Source organism: Phragmites australis, chromosome 7, assembly GCF_958298935.1.
Source record: "Phragmites australis chromosome 7, lpPhrAust1.1, whole genome shotgun sequence".
Taxonomy (NCBI): Eukaryota; Viridiplantae; Streptophyta; class Magnoliopsida; order Poales; family Poaceae; genus Phragmites; species Phragmites australis.
Window position 1 is genome coordinate 9,520,698 of NC_084927.1, and position 14,726 is coordinate 9,535,423.

The 14,726-nt window shown below is 44.5% G+C and overlaps 1 protein-coding gene across 1 annotated transcript; it reads left to right on the forward strand.

The window, feature by feature from the left end:
- The first annotated feature begins 5,822 nt into the window (after window positions 1–5,822).
- LOC133923964 (endo-1,4-beta-xylanase 5-like) lies at window positions 5,823–14,726 on the forward strand. Its single transcript, XM_062369293.1, has 8 exons — window positions 5,823–6,124; window positions 6,241–6,275; window positions 6,367–6,517; window positions 12,283–12,458; window positions 12,761–12,862; window positions 12,979–13,125; window positions 13,383–14,021; window positions 14,096–14,726. Exons 1-8 carry the CDS (start codon window positions 6,022–6,024, stop codon window positions 14,444–14,446), a joined length of 1,704 nt encoding a protein of 567 aa, XP_062225277.1. The 5' UTR covers window positions 5,823–6,021; the 3' UTR covers window positions 14,447–14,726.

The following is a 14,726-nucleotide window of genomic DNA, read 5'->3' on the forward strand; positions in this document are numbered from 1 at the left end:
AGCCCTTAGCCGTTGTCCGGCCCCGAAGGTAATCCGTCCGGAGCCTGGCGACGACATGTTGGAGGCGTAGTCGAAGGCTAGCTAGGAGAGGCGGTGCTCGACCGCCTCGGCCCTTAGCCGCTGGCCGGCTCCGGAGGTACTCCATCCAGAGCCTAGCGACAGCATGTTGGAGGCAAAGTTGAGGGCTAGGCGGGAGAGGTGGTCCGCGACCCCCTCAGCCCTTAGCTGCTACCCGGCTCCAGAGGTACTCCTTTCGGAGCTTGGTGACGGCGTGTCCCCGACCTAGTTCTTGTTGCTAGATATAGTACAATTGGTAGTAGGGTTGGTAGTGATGGTGCAGGGTTAAGGGGCTGGGGATATGCCCGGGAGTTTTCCCTAGGCCTCGAAACTCTGCGTCGTCCTTCGCTTGCTCCTTCCGTGGCCAGGTATTCTCCTTGCCTTCCGAGGTATTCCTCCCTGAAGGTCATGAGGGTGTGGTAGTCGTTGGTGTTGTGCCGCGCCCTGGTCCATGCAAGATGCACCCGTGTGCCTCCGGAGCTTGGATTATCGTTGGGGTCGCTGCCGAAGGCAGTGTGTCCTAGAGCCCGTGGTTTCCCCAGGGTCTCCTTCCTCTTTGGGAGACCATCGAGGCTGCCCGGTGAACCGGCTTTTGGAGCCGAAATGGTTCTAACTATGCCTCCCCGGACGAGGTGGGCTTGGGGTTCCCTGCGCACGGTTGGCGTTACGACGGCAGCATCGGAGGCACTGGTGGGGTCCGTGCACCCTGAAGCCCTGCGTCTCCTTGGAACACTCTTTCACCTGAGGGGCCTAAGGAGGGCGCTGGGTGGACAGACTTTCCGAAGATGTTGGCTCGCTCAGGGTATCCCAGGTGTGGTCGAAGGGGATACTTTGGGACCAAGCCCAGGCAGGAACACTCCTGGGTTGGACCGCCCAGAACCACTAGAAGGCATCCTGCTTGGCTATGGCTTCGGCCACGTCCTCTCCTGACGCGGTGAGGTCTTTGTCATGTAGAGGCTGAAAGGTCTCCGCGCCGTCTGGAGTTCCTGTACTGACCCAGGGTTCTACGTTGGCCAAGGTCGGAGGAACGCCATCCCACACGGCAACGGGGCTGGAGCATGCATACGGTGTGCATGGCTGAGACAGCCATGCTTTTGGTTGCATGCTTGCAACGGTGGGTATGGCGGTTTTGGCTAGCGCCTTGATCGTTCTCCTAGTAGATTCCTACCTCTTCTAGCACTTCTGTGTTCGAGTCACCACGGACAGCGCGCTGTTGGAGCAAGAGTTCGTCTTGCCCCAGCAGGTACGGCGAGAGTTTCTTCCAAGGAGGAGATTCAAGCTTGGAGACGAAGTTTAAGAGGAAGGAACACCACGAATATATTGATGGTAGAAAAAATGGATCGACCTGGGAGGAGTATCATAGCGTGACTTCGTGTGTTTTCACCTCTGTGTCTTTTTGCTGTCTAGCTCCGTCCTCCTTTTCCTAGATGACAATGGCCCTCTATTTATAAAGCCGTGCATAGCTTGGCGTACAAGTTATCATAATGTACAAATATCTGGGACCCGACCGAATTACTGAGCCTTATCCCGGATAACTACTTTCTACCCTATCTGGGAGACAAATATCCACCGTAGTAACTATCGTAGTGCCTGCCCCCTGAAGACAGCGAGCCGGTCGCCAATTGAGGCCCGGTGCCGCACTGTCAGGGGTGTCAGGATAGCCTCCATTATGCCGGAGTATCAGAGCGACGTCCATCAGCCTAGGCGTTTAATGCCGGTCACTTCCTTACATGCAAAGCACGACCGGGGCTCCCCTTCCGGCAGATCTTTTTTAAGGCCTGCTGACTCACCTTGTAGCCTTCGGGAAGGCGGCCTGAGAAGCCCGAGGTGGGGGCCTCGAGAGGTATGGCTACAGGAGGTGAAGGCTTCGGGAGGCAGGACTCCAGAAAGCCGGGGCTTTAGGAGGCCGAGGCTTCTGGGGACCGAGGCTTCGGAGACCGAGGTCTCGGGGGAGCGAGTTTTGGGAGGTTGAGCCTTCGGGAGGCTGAGTCGGTTAATCCGGAAACTTTTGACATAGGTCTTATTACACATGGTGATTATCATATTAAGGTCCAAGTTAAAAACAAGATAGATGTTTCCAGTGGTGTCTCATTGCAGTGTATGGTGCAGCATAACTAGAGGATAAGGAATCTTTTTTGACCGAGTTAGTACATTTTTGTTGTAATAAGATAGTACCAATGATGATAGGCGGAGTTTTAATATCTTAAGGAGCCCTGTTGAAAAGAGCAACAATAGATTTGATGACCGTTAGTCCTCCTTGTGCAATTCTATAATAAATAGTTTGAACCTGCGAGAGCTAGAGCTATCGGGTTGTAAATTCACATGGGCCAATACTCGAGAGGTACCAACATTTGAAAAACTCGATAGAATACTTGTGAGCACCGAATGGGACTTACATTTCCCAAGGGCAATGGTCCAAGCACTCACAAGAGAAATACCAGATCACACATGACAGTGGTAGCCAACATCTATTCAAATTTGAATTAAGTTGGTTAACACATGACAGTTTCTTTAATTTAGTGGCTCAGGTGTGGCATAAAGAAATGCGAGGTACTACTCCATTGGAAAAATGGAAAAACAAAATAAGGAGACTACGCCAGTATCTAAGGGGATGGGCTAAGAATCTTAGTGGAGCTTATGCTGTTCCAATAAACTATGTTGCTCCAACCATATGAGCATGATCCCAAACAATATCTCAAGGAAAGGCTATTACAACTCCTTAGAGACGAAGAGATCAAATGGTTCCAGCGGTGTAAAACATTGAAGTTATTAGAAGGGATGCGAATACAAAGTACGTCCAGCTAGTAGCAAACGGCAAACATAGGAAAACTAGAATTTTCCAACTTGAAGATGGAGATCAAATAACTAAAGGAGATAATGAACTCAAAACATACATAACTCAGTATTATAATAACTTTTTTGGCCCCCCAGAGAAGAGTATATTCTCATTAATTGAGGATCAAATGGGGGACATACCACAGGTATCTAATAATGAAAATGAGATGTTAACACAAGATTTCACAGAGAAAGAGGTAAGAGAGGCAATATTCCAAATGGAACATAACAAAGCACCTAGGCCTAATGGTTTCCCTGTGGAATTTTACCAAGTTTTTTGGAAGTTATAAAAGCAGACGTCGTGGCACTGTTTTATGAATTCCACAATGGAACCTTGCGTTTATACAGTCTTAATTTCAGAATAATAACACTCTTACCAAAAAAGTCGAAAGCAATGCAAATCACTCAATATAGACCAATTTGTCTATTGAATGTTAGCTTCAAAATCTTTATTAAAGTTGGTCTTAATAGAATCACTAAGGTAGCACAAAAGGTGATCAGACCAACTCAAACAGCTTTCATGCCTGATAGATACATAATAGAAGGTGTTGTGATACTACATGAAACCATCCAAGAAATGCATCGGAAAAAGCTAAATGGTCATCCTAAAACTTGACTTTGAAAAGGCTTACAACAAAGTCAAATGGCTTTTTCTCCAACAGGCCTTTTGCATGAAGGGTTTCTCCCCCACGTGGTGCAACTGGATAGAATAGTTTGTCATGGGGGGGGGGGGTAGTGTAGGAGTAAAGGTTAATGATGATATTGGTCGATACTTCCAAACAAAGAAAGGTTTGCGACAAGGTGATCCATTATCACCTATTCTCTTTAATATGGTTGTAGATATGTTAGTCATACTAATAGCAAGGGTGAAAGAAAATGGACAAATTTCAAGTGTCAATCCACATTTGATTGATGATGGTCTTTCTGTCCTACAATACACAGATGATACTATTTTATTTATGGATCATGATTTTGAACAGGCTAAGTATATGAAACTCTTGCTTTGTGCATTTGAGCAATTATCTGACCTTAAAATCAATTTTCATAAGAGTGAATTATTCTATTATAGGGAAGCGAAAGAATATGAATACCTCTACTCACAATTGTTTGGATGTGAAATGGGTGAATATATGTTATGATATCTTGGAATACCAATGCACCATAAGAAGATATTCAACAAATACTGGAAAATGATTGAGGATAGATTTTTAAAAAAAAAGCTTAGCACCTATAACGGTAAACACTTATCTTACGGGGGCAGGCTAGTGCTCATCAACTCAGTTCTTAGTAGCTTATGAATGTTCAGGCTCTCTTTCTTTGAAGTTCAAAAAGGAATTATCAAGAAGCTAGATTTCTATAGGTCTAGATTTTTCTGGCAAGGAGATGAACATAAAAAAAAGTATAGCCTTGCTAAGTGGAACATTATTTGTAGACCCAAAGACCAAGGAGGTTTGGACATTCTGGACCTTGAAATCCAGAATAAATGTCTCCTAAGCCGGTTGTTCAAACTAATAAGCAAATATGGTGTTTGGCAACAATTACTAAAAAAAAAAATCCTCGGTTGCAAAAATATTGCACAAGTCAATGGAAAACACAGTGACTCACGGTTTTGATCAGGACTAATGAGTATCAAACCTTTGTTTCTCCGTTTTGGAAGATTTAGGATACAAGATGGCACTCAAGTTAGATTCTGGGAGGACAAATGGTTGGGAAATAGATCTTTTAGAGATCAATATCCAACCTTGTATAACATCGTTCGACAAAAACATGCTACAGTAGTGGAAGTTATTACATATGACCCTCTTAATGTTTCTTTTCGCCGAGTGCTAGAGGGAAACACACAAGAGGAGTGGAAGGATTTGGTTGATAAGGTTGCTATGGCACATCTCACAGATCAACCAAATACTTCCTCATGGATATTACATAAGACGGGACTCTTTTCAGTACAATCAATGTATTCGGCTATTATAGATTCTGATCTTATCTGTACAATCGCTATATGTGGAAGCTTAAACTTCCTCTAAAGATCAAAATCTTTCTGTGGTTCTTACTTCAGGGAGTCACTCTTACAAAGGATAACCTTGTAAAAAGAAATTGAAAAGGTAGTGAAAAATGTTGTTTTTGTTATAACATGGAAATAATACAACATCTCTTCATTGACTATCTTTTTGCTAGGTTTATTTGGAGAGTTATTCATATAACCTTTGGCTTAAGGCCTCCAACTAGTGTAACCAATATCTTTGGCTCATAGTTCCATGTGCTGGGCAATGTGCCTTCATCGGAATGATATAATATTTAAGAATGCAAATGTTGAATCTTTTTTGCAGGTGATCTTTAAGGGAACATATTGGATCTGCTCTCGGGCTTTGTTTCGAAAGGCAGAAAGAATACAAAGTATGAGAGCTACATACAGCCTATTGGAGATCATAACAATGGAGATCTTCGCTAAAAATATATGGAAGTTTAGTAATCGTATTTGTGCTTAATTTTTTTCCACTCATGTGTGATGGCAACGTAGGGTATTTGTTGAACAAAGTATGGTTGCATGTTTAGTTGAACAGTGTAATAAGTATGGGTCACATACATCTACGGATGTAGAGTCTGGACTATATTTATTTTAAGCAGGCATCCTCAAATGTTTACAAGAGATTGTTTGCCCTCTCACGCAACTTCTTAGACATATCTTTTCGACTCCCGGAATTTGGACATATATAAAATTATATTGCTAATGAATAATCTGACTTCTAATCATCTCACCCCTAGTTGCTTCTACTTGCTGTCGATGAGATTGTTTGTTGCTTGATTGCTTGGGTTGGCTTGACATATATGACCATTCCCCCTGACTCTATATGCCCCATTTGCAGTAGGATTAGAAATAGAAACCATTTCTCATATAGGATTAAAAATCCTTTTACTTTTCATATTCCAGTAAATGAAAACTGATTATCTGGCTGAAGTCTTTAGGTATGCAGCTGGTGCTTTGCTTTGTTTCCGTACTATATATATCTGCTGTGCGCAGTGCGCACACATAGAGCCAAGGAGGAATCACGCGCGAGAGAAGCACACACTGTGTGCTCGTGTTCTGCACCTAGATCTTGAGTTATCGTAGTATCCTAAGATCTGCAAGTCATGGAGGCTGCAACGCCACTTCTTCCTCCTGCTCGGAAGGTGTTTATTCTAGCCAGCTTTCTGCTTCTCACAGCTGAATCGCTGGCTCGACGAGCTTCATCTGGTGAGTCCCTGGAAAAGAGCGAGCATGCAGCCATGAGCTTCTAGTGAGTTAGTTCTGTGAGCAATGAGCATTTGGGTTTTGGAGCGCTGATTAATTTTGCCGTTGCCTGCATGCAGAGGGAGTGCGATACGACTACAGAGCTTACACTGAGGCATGCTCTCTCTCTCTCTCTCTCTCTCTCTCTCTCTCTCTCTCTCTCTCTCTCTCTCTCTCTCTCGTTGAACCTTTTTTTCTCTTTTCAGTGCAAACCTCACCCTGAGCCTGCTCTGTACAATGGTGGCATCCTGCGTTGGGCGACCAAAATAACAGACTTCAGAACAGACGACGAAGGGAACTACTCGCCAGCATTTGTGCTCTACAATATGTCTGCGGCAACCGCATACAGCTTTTCTTGTAAGTGAAATATTCCATGCATCTCCTTAAATTCCTGTAGTTGCACACTAATTTTACTTGTTTAGTGATCAAGGTAGGAAAATTTTGGAGCTAGTTGATTCATTTAGTGGCATGAATTTATCCCTTTACAAGGGATTTGCCTAATTTAAAAATATGTAGAAAATGTTAGTTCCAGATTTGTGCCAACCGTAAATGTGAATTCTTTGGAAATACTTACTTTCAATCGAGTAGAAGAGTAGTCCAGAATTTTCAGTCAATGAGAAATAGATTATAGGCTGGAGTAAAAAAAAGGCGTAATAGTTGAAACATACAATTGAATCCATAAAAATTCTGAATAAAATATGGTGAAAAGATTATTCAAAAATAAAATATGAACCGTGAAAGGAGAGTTATTGGAGTGAATAAATACTACAATTCTATAGATATTTCCAAACTCTGATTTGGATGGAAAAGAAAGGGTGTTTTTGCAAAATTTGCACCGAACACCTGTACAAAAAGCTTTGCCTACTTATGCCAGTTTCTCTTCTTAGAGGTTCAAGATAACTGTTGGTCTCCAGCTTTAACAAAAAAAAAAATGTTGATCTCCAGCTTTAATGATAAATATAATAATTGTTGATCTCCATTTTACTCCTTGAACCTACCTAAAGGGAAGTATCAGTACGCAACTACTTCCTTGAGCTGTAGTATTCTCTCAGTATGAATGCTTGCTGGAGTTCTCTAGTTGATACATCTCAAGCACCACACTCTAGACTAGTGGCGGATGCAGGGCAGTCGGGTAAGGAGCTCCACTTCTTTCTCCCTCTTCTTTTTCCTCTCCTCTTCTTCTGTTTTCCTCCTCTTCTTCTTCTCCTTCACACATAGCCTCAAAGAATGAGGGTGCTCGTCCGCACGCTGATAGGGGCTCCAAAAAGAAGAAATGAAACGAATCAGCAGCCTCTGGAAAAGCGTCGGCCAAAATCAGCAAAGCGACATGAGGAATTAGGGCGGTGGAAACCGACCTCACCCTTCCAGCGTTTAGCGTCTCACAGGTAGGAACCAAGCAGTAGCAACAAAAGGCAACGCGCCCGAGCAATTAAAACGGACAAGCGGACGACCCGCGCGCGGCGCATGTTCGCATAGGGCCAGCCGTGGCCCGTGGGGCGGGGTGTGGTGTGGTGTGGTGTTGGGGGCCAAGATTTGCACGCGGACAGCGGCAAAGCAAAACGAGCGGCGTGCGTCCATGGCGCAAACGGCCTGCGCGCGTGAGGGATATTCACCAGCCGCCGTTCCAGAACGTCGAAAGCGTGCGGGGCCAGGGACCAGCATGGGGGCGAGGGCCCTCGGCACCGGAGCCCGGACCGCCGATTCGTTCCGTGGGACAAGTGTAACCCGAGCGGTGTAACGCAGTTTTGTAGCGACATGGCCGGCGGTGCAGCGCGGGGGGAGGAGGGAGGGTGAGCTTGATCTGGGTGGGTGGCCAGCATAGGTCACCCCAGACCATTGCACATTTTGCCATTTTGGCCTCGCCCAACTGTGAGCCTCTGCACATGTTATAGCTTGATATGCAACTCGCCTACAACTACGGATCGAAATGGGTGCTCGGATGTCTCAAATCGTTTAGACGGGTGGCTCACACTTGAACTACAGGGTTTTAAAACATGATTGTGAGAAACGATGGGAATAACCCCCATAGGCCCCGTGTCGCCTCCTGAGGTGATATGGGGTGTCCTCGATGCCCCGCTCTCCCACCCCTGCTGGGCCTCTTGGCGCGGCCATCGTCGTCATCGCTGGCTAGCGGTGGCGGCGGCACCAAGTAGCAGCCGTCGCAGCTTCTCTCCTTGTTAGCGTCCGATGGCCGGATCTGCGTCCGGTGGCTGGATCTTGGTGGATGGATCTACGTTTTGTTAGCGCCTGAAGGATGGATATGCACCACATCATGTCGCCGGCAGTGCCCGCGCGGCCAGTTCTGCACATCAGTGGTGCCCGCGCGACCAGATCCGTGCATCGACATAGTGCCAGTTGTGCCCGACGGCTAGACCTACGTGCTACCATCGGGATCTGTGAGCTGTCGCTAGTGTACGACACCGTGTTTGGGTGACCGATTGATTCTCTGCACTTTCGCCCTTCACCGTTGCTCACTGTGGTCCTAGCAGTATTTGCTTGTCATGGTTTTCATGGTGTAGCTTATGGTTCATCATGGTACTGCTTCTATTTTTCTCTCTCAAGTTTCGTGCGATGGTATTCCCCCACAGTGTATAGCCGGTTTCTAAGCCTAAATCATCGGTGTGTCAAATGACTTGAGGATGGCGATGGTCAAGTTGGAGGAACGGTGCACAGGTCCCCCTCCCCCTTTGACCTTGGTGGTTGCGGGAGCACCACACGAAAAGCCCTGCTCGGCTTCATGTCAATGCCGATGCTAGTGATGCCCTCAGGCGCTGCTCCCTCCCTAGAGGCAGTGCTATGGTATTTTCATAACTATTCCAGGAGGCTCTCCTGATAAAAACCCAATTCCGGTTATCGGAATGTGCAACAACGGCGTCTTTGGGGTCACGCCCTCGTTGGAGGTGTCATCTGGGAGCTGACTTCCTCACGTTTTGAGGTGACTGTTGGTTTTGTTTTGACTTTTTAGCTACTCTGCGGCATTATGTACCATCTCAGACCTAGTTTAGCTATGTATTTAGTTAGGGGTTTTGGGTTATTGTTGTGGTGCTTTGAGCCTAGTTTGGCTAGGTAGATAGTCTGTTGTATTATGGTTTTGGTTTGGTTTTCCTTTAATTAACTGAGCAACCTAGCTCATCAGGATTTTCTTCTTATTAGTACAATGGTTAGTTCTGCTGTAGGTTGGATTTGGAAAAAAAAAACATGATTGTAAGGGAGTTGCAAGAAAAATGTTGGATGTGGAAGTATTTTCTTTGACGTCAAGTAACAGTTTTGGTCTAGCCAATCCAACACATTCCATTTTTCTGTGCGGAAGTATACGTTTTTGTTACATACTGATTGTTTGAGTAAAATTAGGCTAACAATTGAATCAAGATCGCAATGGCGAATATGGTTCTTTTTGTCTAGCCTTGCATTTGCATAACCTAACAAAATGACATTTTTCATAGTAGTGTAGATTATACAAGTCATTTTTTAGAGCAGAGCAGAACCAATTTTGTACTCATTCAAAAGTAACGAAATTGCTAGATACTCTTATATACTATTATTGTGCCTGTACGTTGCAATGAGAACACACATGATAGGAAGTATTTCTAAATTTGACAAACGATATTGATTTTACTTCACACGAAAGATTAGACCACGAAGCCAAAGACATTATTCACATCCAATATCTATATTAACAAAATATGGAGTTAGAGACAATACTTAGGCCCTTATATTTTCATTAAAACTGAATTCAATGCCACTCATCTTTTGTATGGTCGTCAGATCTCGTCAATACTATGTCACATATGTGACCTTGATCCTAATTTTACTCAAACCCGTCCCCACACACCACACTCCACCACCGCCTTTATCCGGTCTCCAATACTGCTCTCATCCTCCCGCCTTACACTTAATGGAGGTAGCCTTTACTGAGATTCACTACGTCAAAAACAGACAAATAAGACACTACATAAGTGACGAGTCGTCATGACCCATCACTTAAGAGTCATAAGGAATAGGTCATATTACACCCGTCACTTATGTAGTCTCAGATTGGAGCCAAACCATGACCCATCACTTATGACAGGTCATCAGTGACGGGTCATAAAGTTATCCGTCATTTATGACATTAGTGATGAGCGAAGTTGTGACCTGTCACTAATGACCAACTCATCAGTGATGGATCATCCTAGACTAGTCATTAGTGACGGGTCATGTTACGACCCATCACTTATGACTTATCATCAATAACAGGTCTTCCTAGGCCAGTCATAAGTGACGAATGATATTACAACCCGTTATTAATGACAAGTCATAAGTGACATGTCATATTATGACTCGTCACTAATGACTCAGCTCTGTTATTAGAGCTGGCTAGGTACTGTCTTTTCTTACTTAATTTGCCTAACTAAAACTAAACGTATTATGCAGATCTAAAAAGATATTGTGCAGAAAGGTTACAACCATGTTATAGCTGAACATTTACGCATAAAAGCATAAATGTAAACACTAAAATTATAACTGCTGTTGGGTACGACGGCGTAGTAGACACAAATATTTTTTATTTTTATTTTATTTTTCTCTTATTTTTTTCTCACCTTAACAGCACTATAATAAAACCTCATTGTACATTTCTGCTCAAATTTGATACAAGGGATGACGGCTATGGACACAAACACGTGTTTTGCCAAACTCGGTAAAGTCGGGGAGAAACGGATGCAAGTTTTTTTAGATATCCGTAGAGTCAAAAAAAGCATCAAAATCGATGTCCATATGCAAAAGTTAGATCCGTTTTACCGAAGACACTCCGAATAACCTTTGGCAAAAATAGTCATTAGTGATCGTTCCTATGACAGTTATTATCCGTCACTTAAGACATTTTCTTCACGTAGTGATAGTTCCGTTTTTACTCATAGAATACATCTTTGTTAGTTTTTTTATCTTCAAAATACGGATTGGAAGAAACTGGCTGCTAGTTCAAGATCAAAGATATTAAAACCATTAAAAAACCAAAAAGGAATAGCTTGCATGTGCAAAAGAAGCTCAATTACGAGAGTAATAGAGCAACATGATTTAATATCCTCAGATTCATCAACATCTGGACTCCAAGTGTTTAAAAATCTACAACAGAGCAAACATACTAAGTTAGTGAGTAAAGATACTATTACTCCCTGCTAATTTTGGTACAAATGTCCAAAAAGTTTGAAGCATGTCAAATGAACGTACCTGTTGATCATCCTCGGTTAGAAGTTCACCAAGCATAGGATGGTTAAGGAACTGCTGGGTAACACAATACACAACGATAGCATAATTACTACTTAAAAGATGACCCATAAGCATGGTCAGTAAATAAAAACATTAAATATAAACCATTATAGAAATATATTACAAATCATGTAGCCAATAGTCTGGAATTTTGGATAATTTCATTGCGCTAAACATAAACTGGCCTTCGAATTTCATTGTATTTGGTGCACCTCCAAAACTTTATCTTGCTTCCTCGTTAACTTCTAATCATCCTCGGTTAGAAGTTCACCACACATAGGATAGTTAAGGAACTGTTGGGTAAGGCTATCTTAAGTAGAAATTTTAAAAATTTATCTTTTATAATATTATTACAATATTCTTTAACTCTATTACAGTATCTCATATTTTTTTCATCTCCAGCAGCTACCCTATTTTCTACTTTCATTACTCTCATTCTCCCTCTCAAACCTAGACGCATACTTTATAAACAGTGATACGGGCTCCTCTTTCTATCCGCAAATTTGCCGCTCACTGCTGCCGCCCGTTTTGCTGTAGCACTGGAAAAAGAGACGAAGCCGATTCCACTGGAGACGGTGCGGGCAACATTGATGGCAAAAGGATGGCTGAACAGTGATACGGCCGGTTTTACAGTCTCCGCTGAGACGCCCTAACACAGTAGACAATGATAGTATAATTACTACTTAAAAGATGATCTCATAAGCAATGTCACTAAATAAAAGTGTTAAATATAACCATTATAGAAATATATTACAAACCGTTGTAGCCAATAGTCTGGAATTTTCTGGATAATTTAATTGCGCCAAACATAAACTAGCCTTCAAATTTCATTGTATTCGTTAACCTCCAAAACTTTATCGCTCGCTTCTCTCCAGGTTGGGTGAAAATCGCTGGACCAACAAGTGCTCATGTGAAGGCAAAGATATTGACGCTAGAAAACGCAGGATCACAGTGCATCGGCACGGCTCTCGTGCGAAACGACTGCTGGTCGTTCCTCAAAGGTGGTTTTACTCTCAACTCCACATCTGAAACCTCGGTCCTCTATTTTCAGGTGAGTTCTACCCCTTCCGCAAATGATTATTAGTTATACATATGTTAACAAATATATATAAATAGTTATGAATATATATAATACCCTTAAAGTACTGTTGATGGCAAATTTATCAATATTATTTTAGATAGCTAAATGGGTACACAATTATTATTACTCAAAGCTTAATAGTAAAGTCAGTAAGAATTATTTGAAAATAGAGGTAGTAGTGAGACATTGTTTTCTGAGAAGACACTGGCAAATGTTCATGACAAAATGGAGCCGAACTCCGCTTGTTCTCACGCGTGTTTTATTTGCTGCAGACTGCGAACCCAAACGCTTCCACAATCTCAATCAGAAGCGCCTCCTTGCAACCATTCTCACCTGATCAATGGAATCAGAACAGGGAGGACCGTATCCAACAGGTACATTGCTATCAGACTTCACTCCCTCGCTCCAAATTAATAATGTTCATATCAGAAAAGATTCAGCTTGTCATGAACCATGGAGCTGACTGTATAGCATTTGCCTTCCATGTCAGATTCGGAAGCGCTTCGTCAACGTCCATGTCTCAGATGTCAACGGTAGCCGTGTCGTTGGGGCAAAAGTCGCCGTGCATCAGATCACCCGAGACTTCCCCTTTGGCTCTGCCATCAGCAAGAGTATCATCGGAAACAAGCCCTATCAGGTTGCCAGCCTTTTTCTCGACAATGGACCTTTCCACGATCATCGTTGTTGAATATTGATAAGTATATATAGCATATCATTTTGTCGTCATACCGTGAGGTTCAGTTTTGAATTTGGCATGTAGTTACTCATTCTCAAAAAAATTGTGCAAATCAACAGCGTAACAACTGCACGTTCGATTCGATGAGCCATTCAATCAAAAAGTCCTCGGATGCATGGTGCTGAATTCCTCCGTTTGTTATGTAATTGCTGCCGCAGGAATGGTTCAATAAGCGGTTCAACGCGGCGGTGTTCGAGAACGAGCTCAAGTGGTACGCGACGGAGCCGTCCCCAGGGAAGGAGGACTATACGGCGGCGGACCAGCTGCTGCAATTCGTGCAGTCCAACGATGTGATGGCGCGCGGGCACAACATCTTCTGGGAGGACCCCAAGTACACCCCGACCTGGGTCAAGAACCTCACCGGCTCCCAGCTGCGCGCCGCGGTGTCCGGCCGCATCGAGAGCCTGCTGTCCCGGTATAAGGGCGACTTCGTGCACTGGGACGTCAGCAACGAGATGCTGCACTTCGACTTCTACGAGAACCGGCTCGGCGGCAACGCCACCACCGAGTTCTTCAACACGGCCAAACGCGCCGACCCGCTGGCCACGCTGTTCCTCAACGACTTCAACGTCGTGGAGGTGTGCGACGACCTCAGCTCCAGCGCCGACTCCTACGTTTCGCGGCTCAGGCAGCTTGCCGACGGCGGGGTCACCTTCGAGGGGATCGGGCTGGAGGGCCATTTCGGTAAGCCCAACATCCCCTTTGTGCACGCTGTGCTCGACAAGCTGGGCACTCTCCGGCTTCCCATTTGGCTCACCGAGATCGACATAAGCAGCTCCTTCGATCAGAAAACTCAGGTAACGAATTTTTCTGCCCTCATCCATCCATGGATGCTATCTCGACTCAATCGCGATTAAATACTTTGTTGGAGGCTGCGTACTTGGAGGAGGTGCTCCGTGAAGGATTCGCGCACCCATCGGTGGACGGCATAATGCTGTGGACGGCGATGGACCGGAATGCCAGCTGCTACCAGATGTGCCTGACGGACGGGAACTTCACCAACCTCCCCGCCGGAGACGTGGTCGACAGGCTCCTGGAGGAGTGGCAGACCAGGGAGGTGCTGGGCGCCACCAACGACCGCGGCTCCTTCAACTTCAGCGCGTTCCTGGGCGAGTACAAGCTGTCCGTCACCTACCAGAACCTCACCACCAAGGGCACCTTCTCTCTGGCTCGCAGCGACGACACAAAGCAAATCAACGTCCGTTTGTCTGGATCGAAGTGATGAGAAGAAGGCGAAACATTGATCAGAGAGCGAACGCACTGAAATCGTGGTTCTTCGCTGTGCTTTAGGCATGAAGCCCTGCCCTGTAGGTGGCGTAATTGTGTAGTTATTTGTATCAAGGCATTTCGGTGTTTTGGTACTGTGATGGTAACAGTTAGTCGTGTGGTGGTAAATTGTTAAAGTGCTTATCGCTATTGCGCGAGAGCTTCAGACGAGTCCATTAATGATCACGAACTTAGAAAAGCTTATTAATGATATGTGATAATCCTCATTAACGACG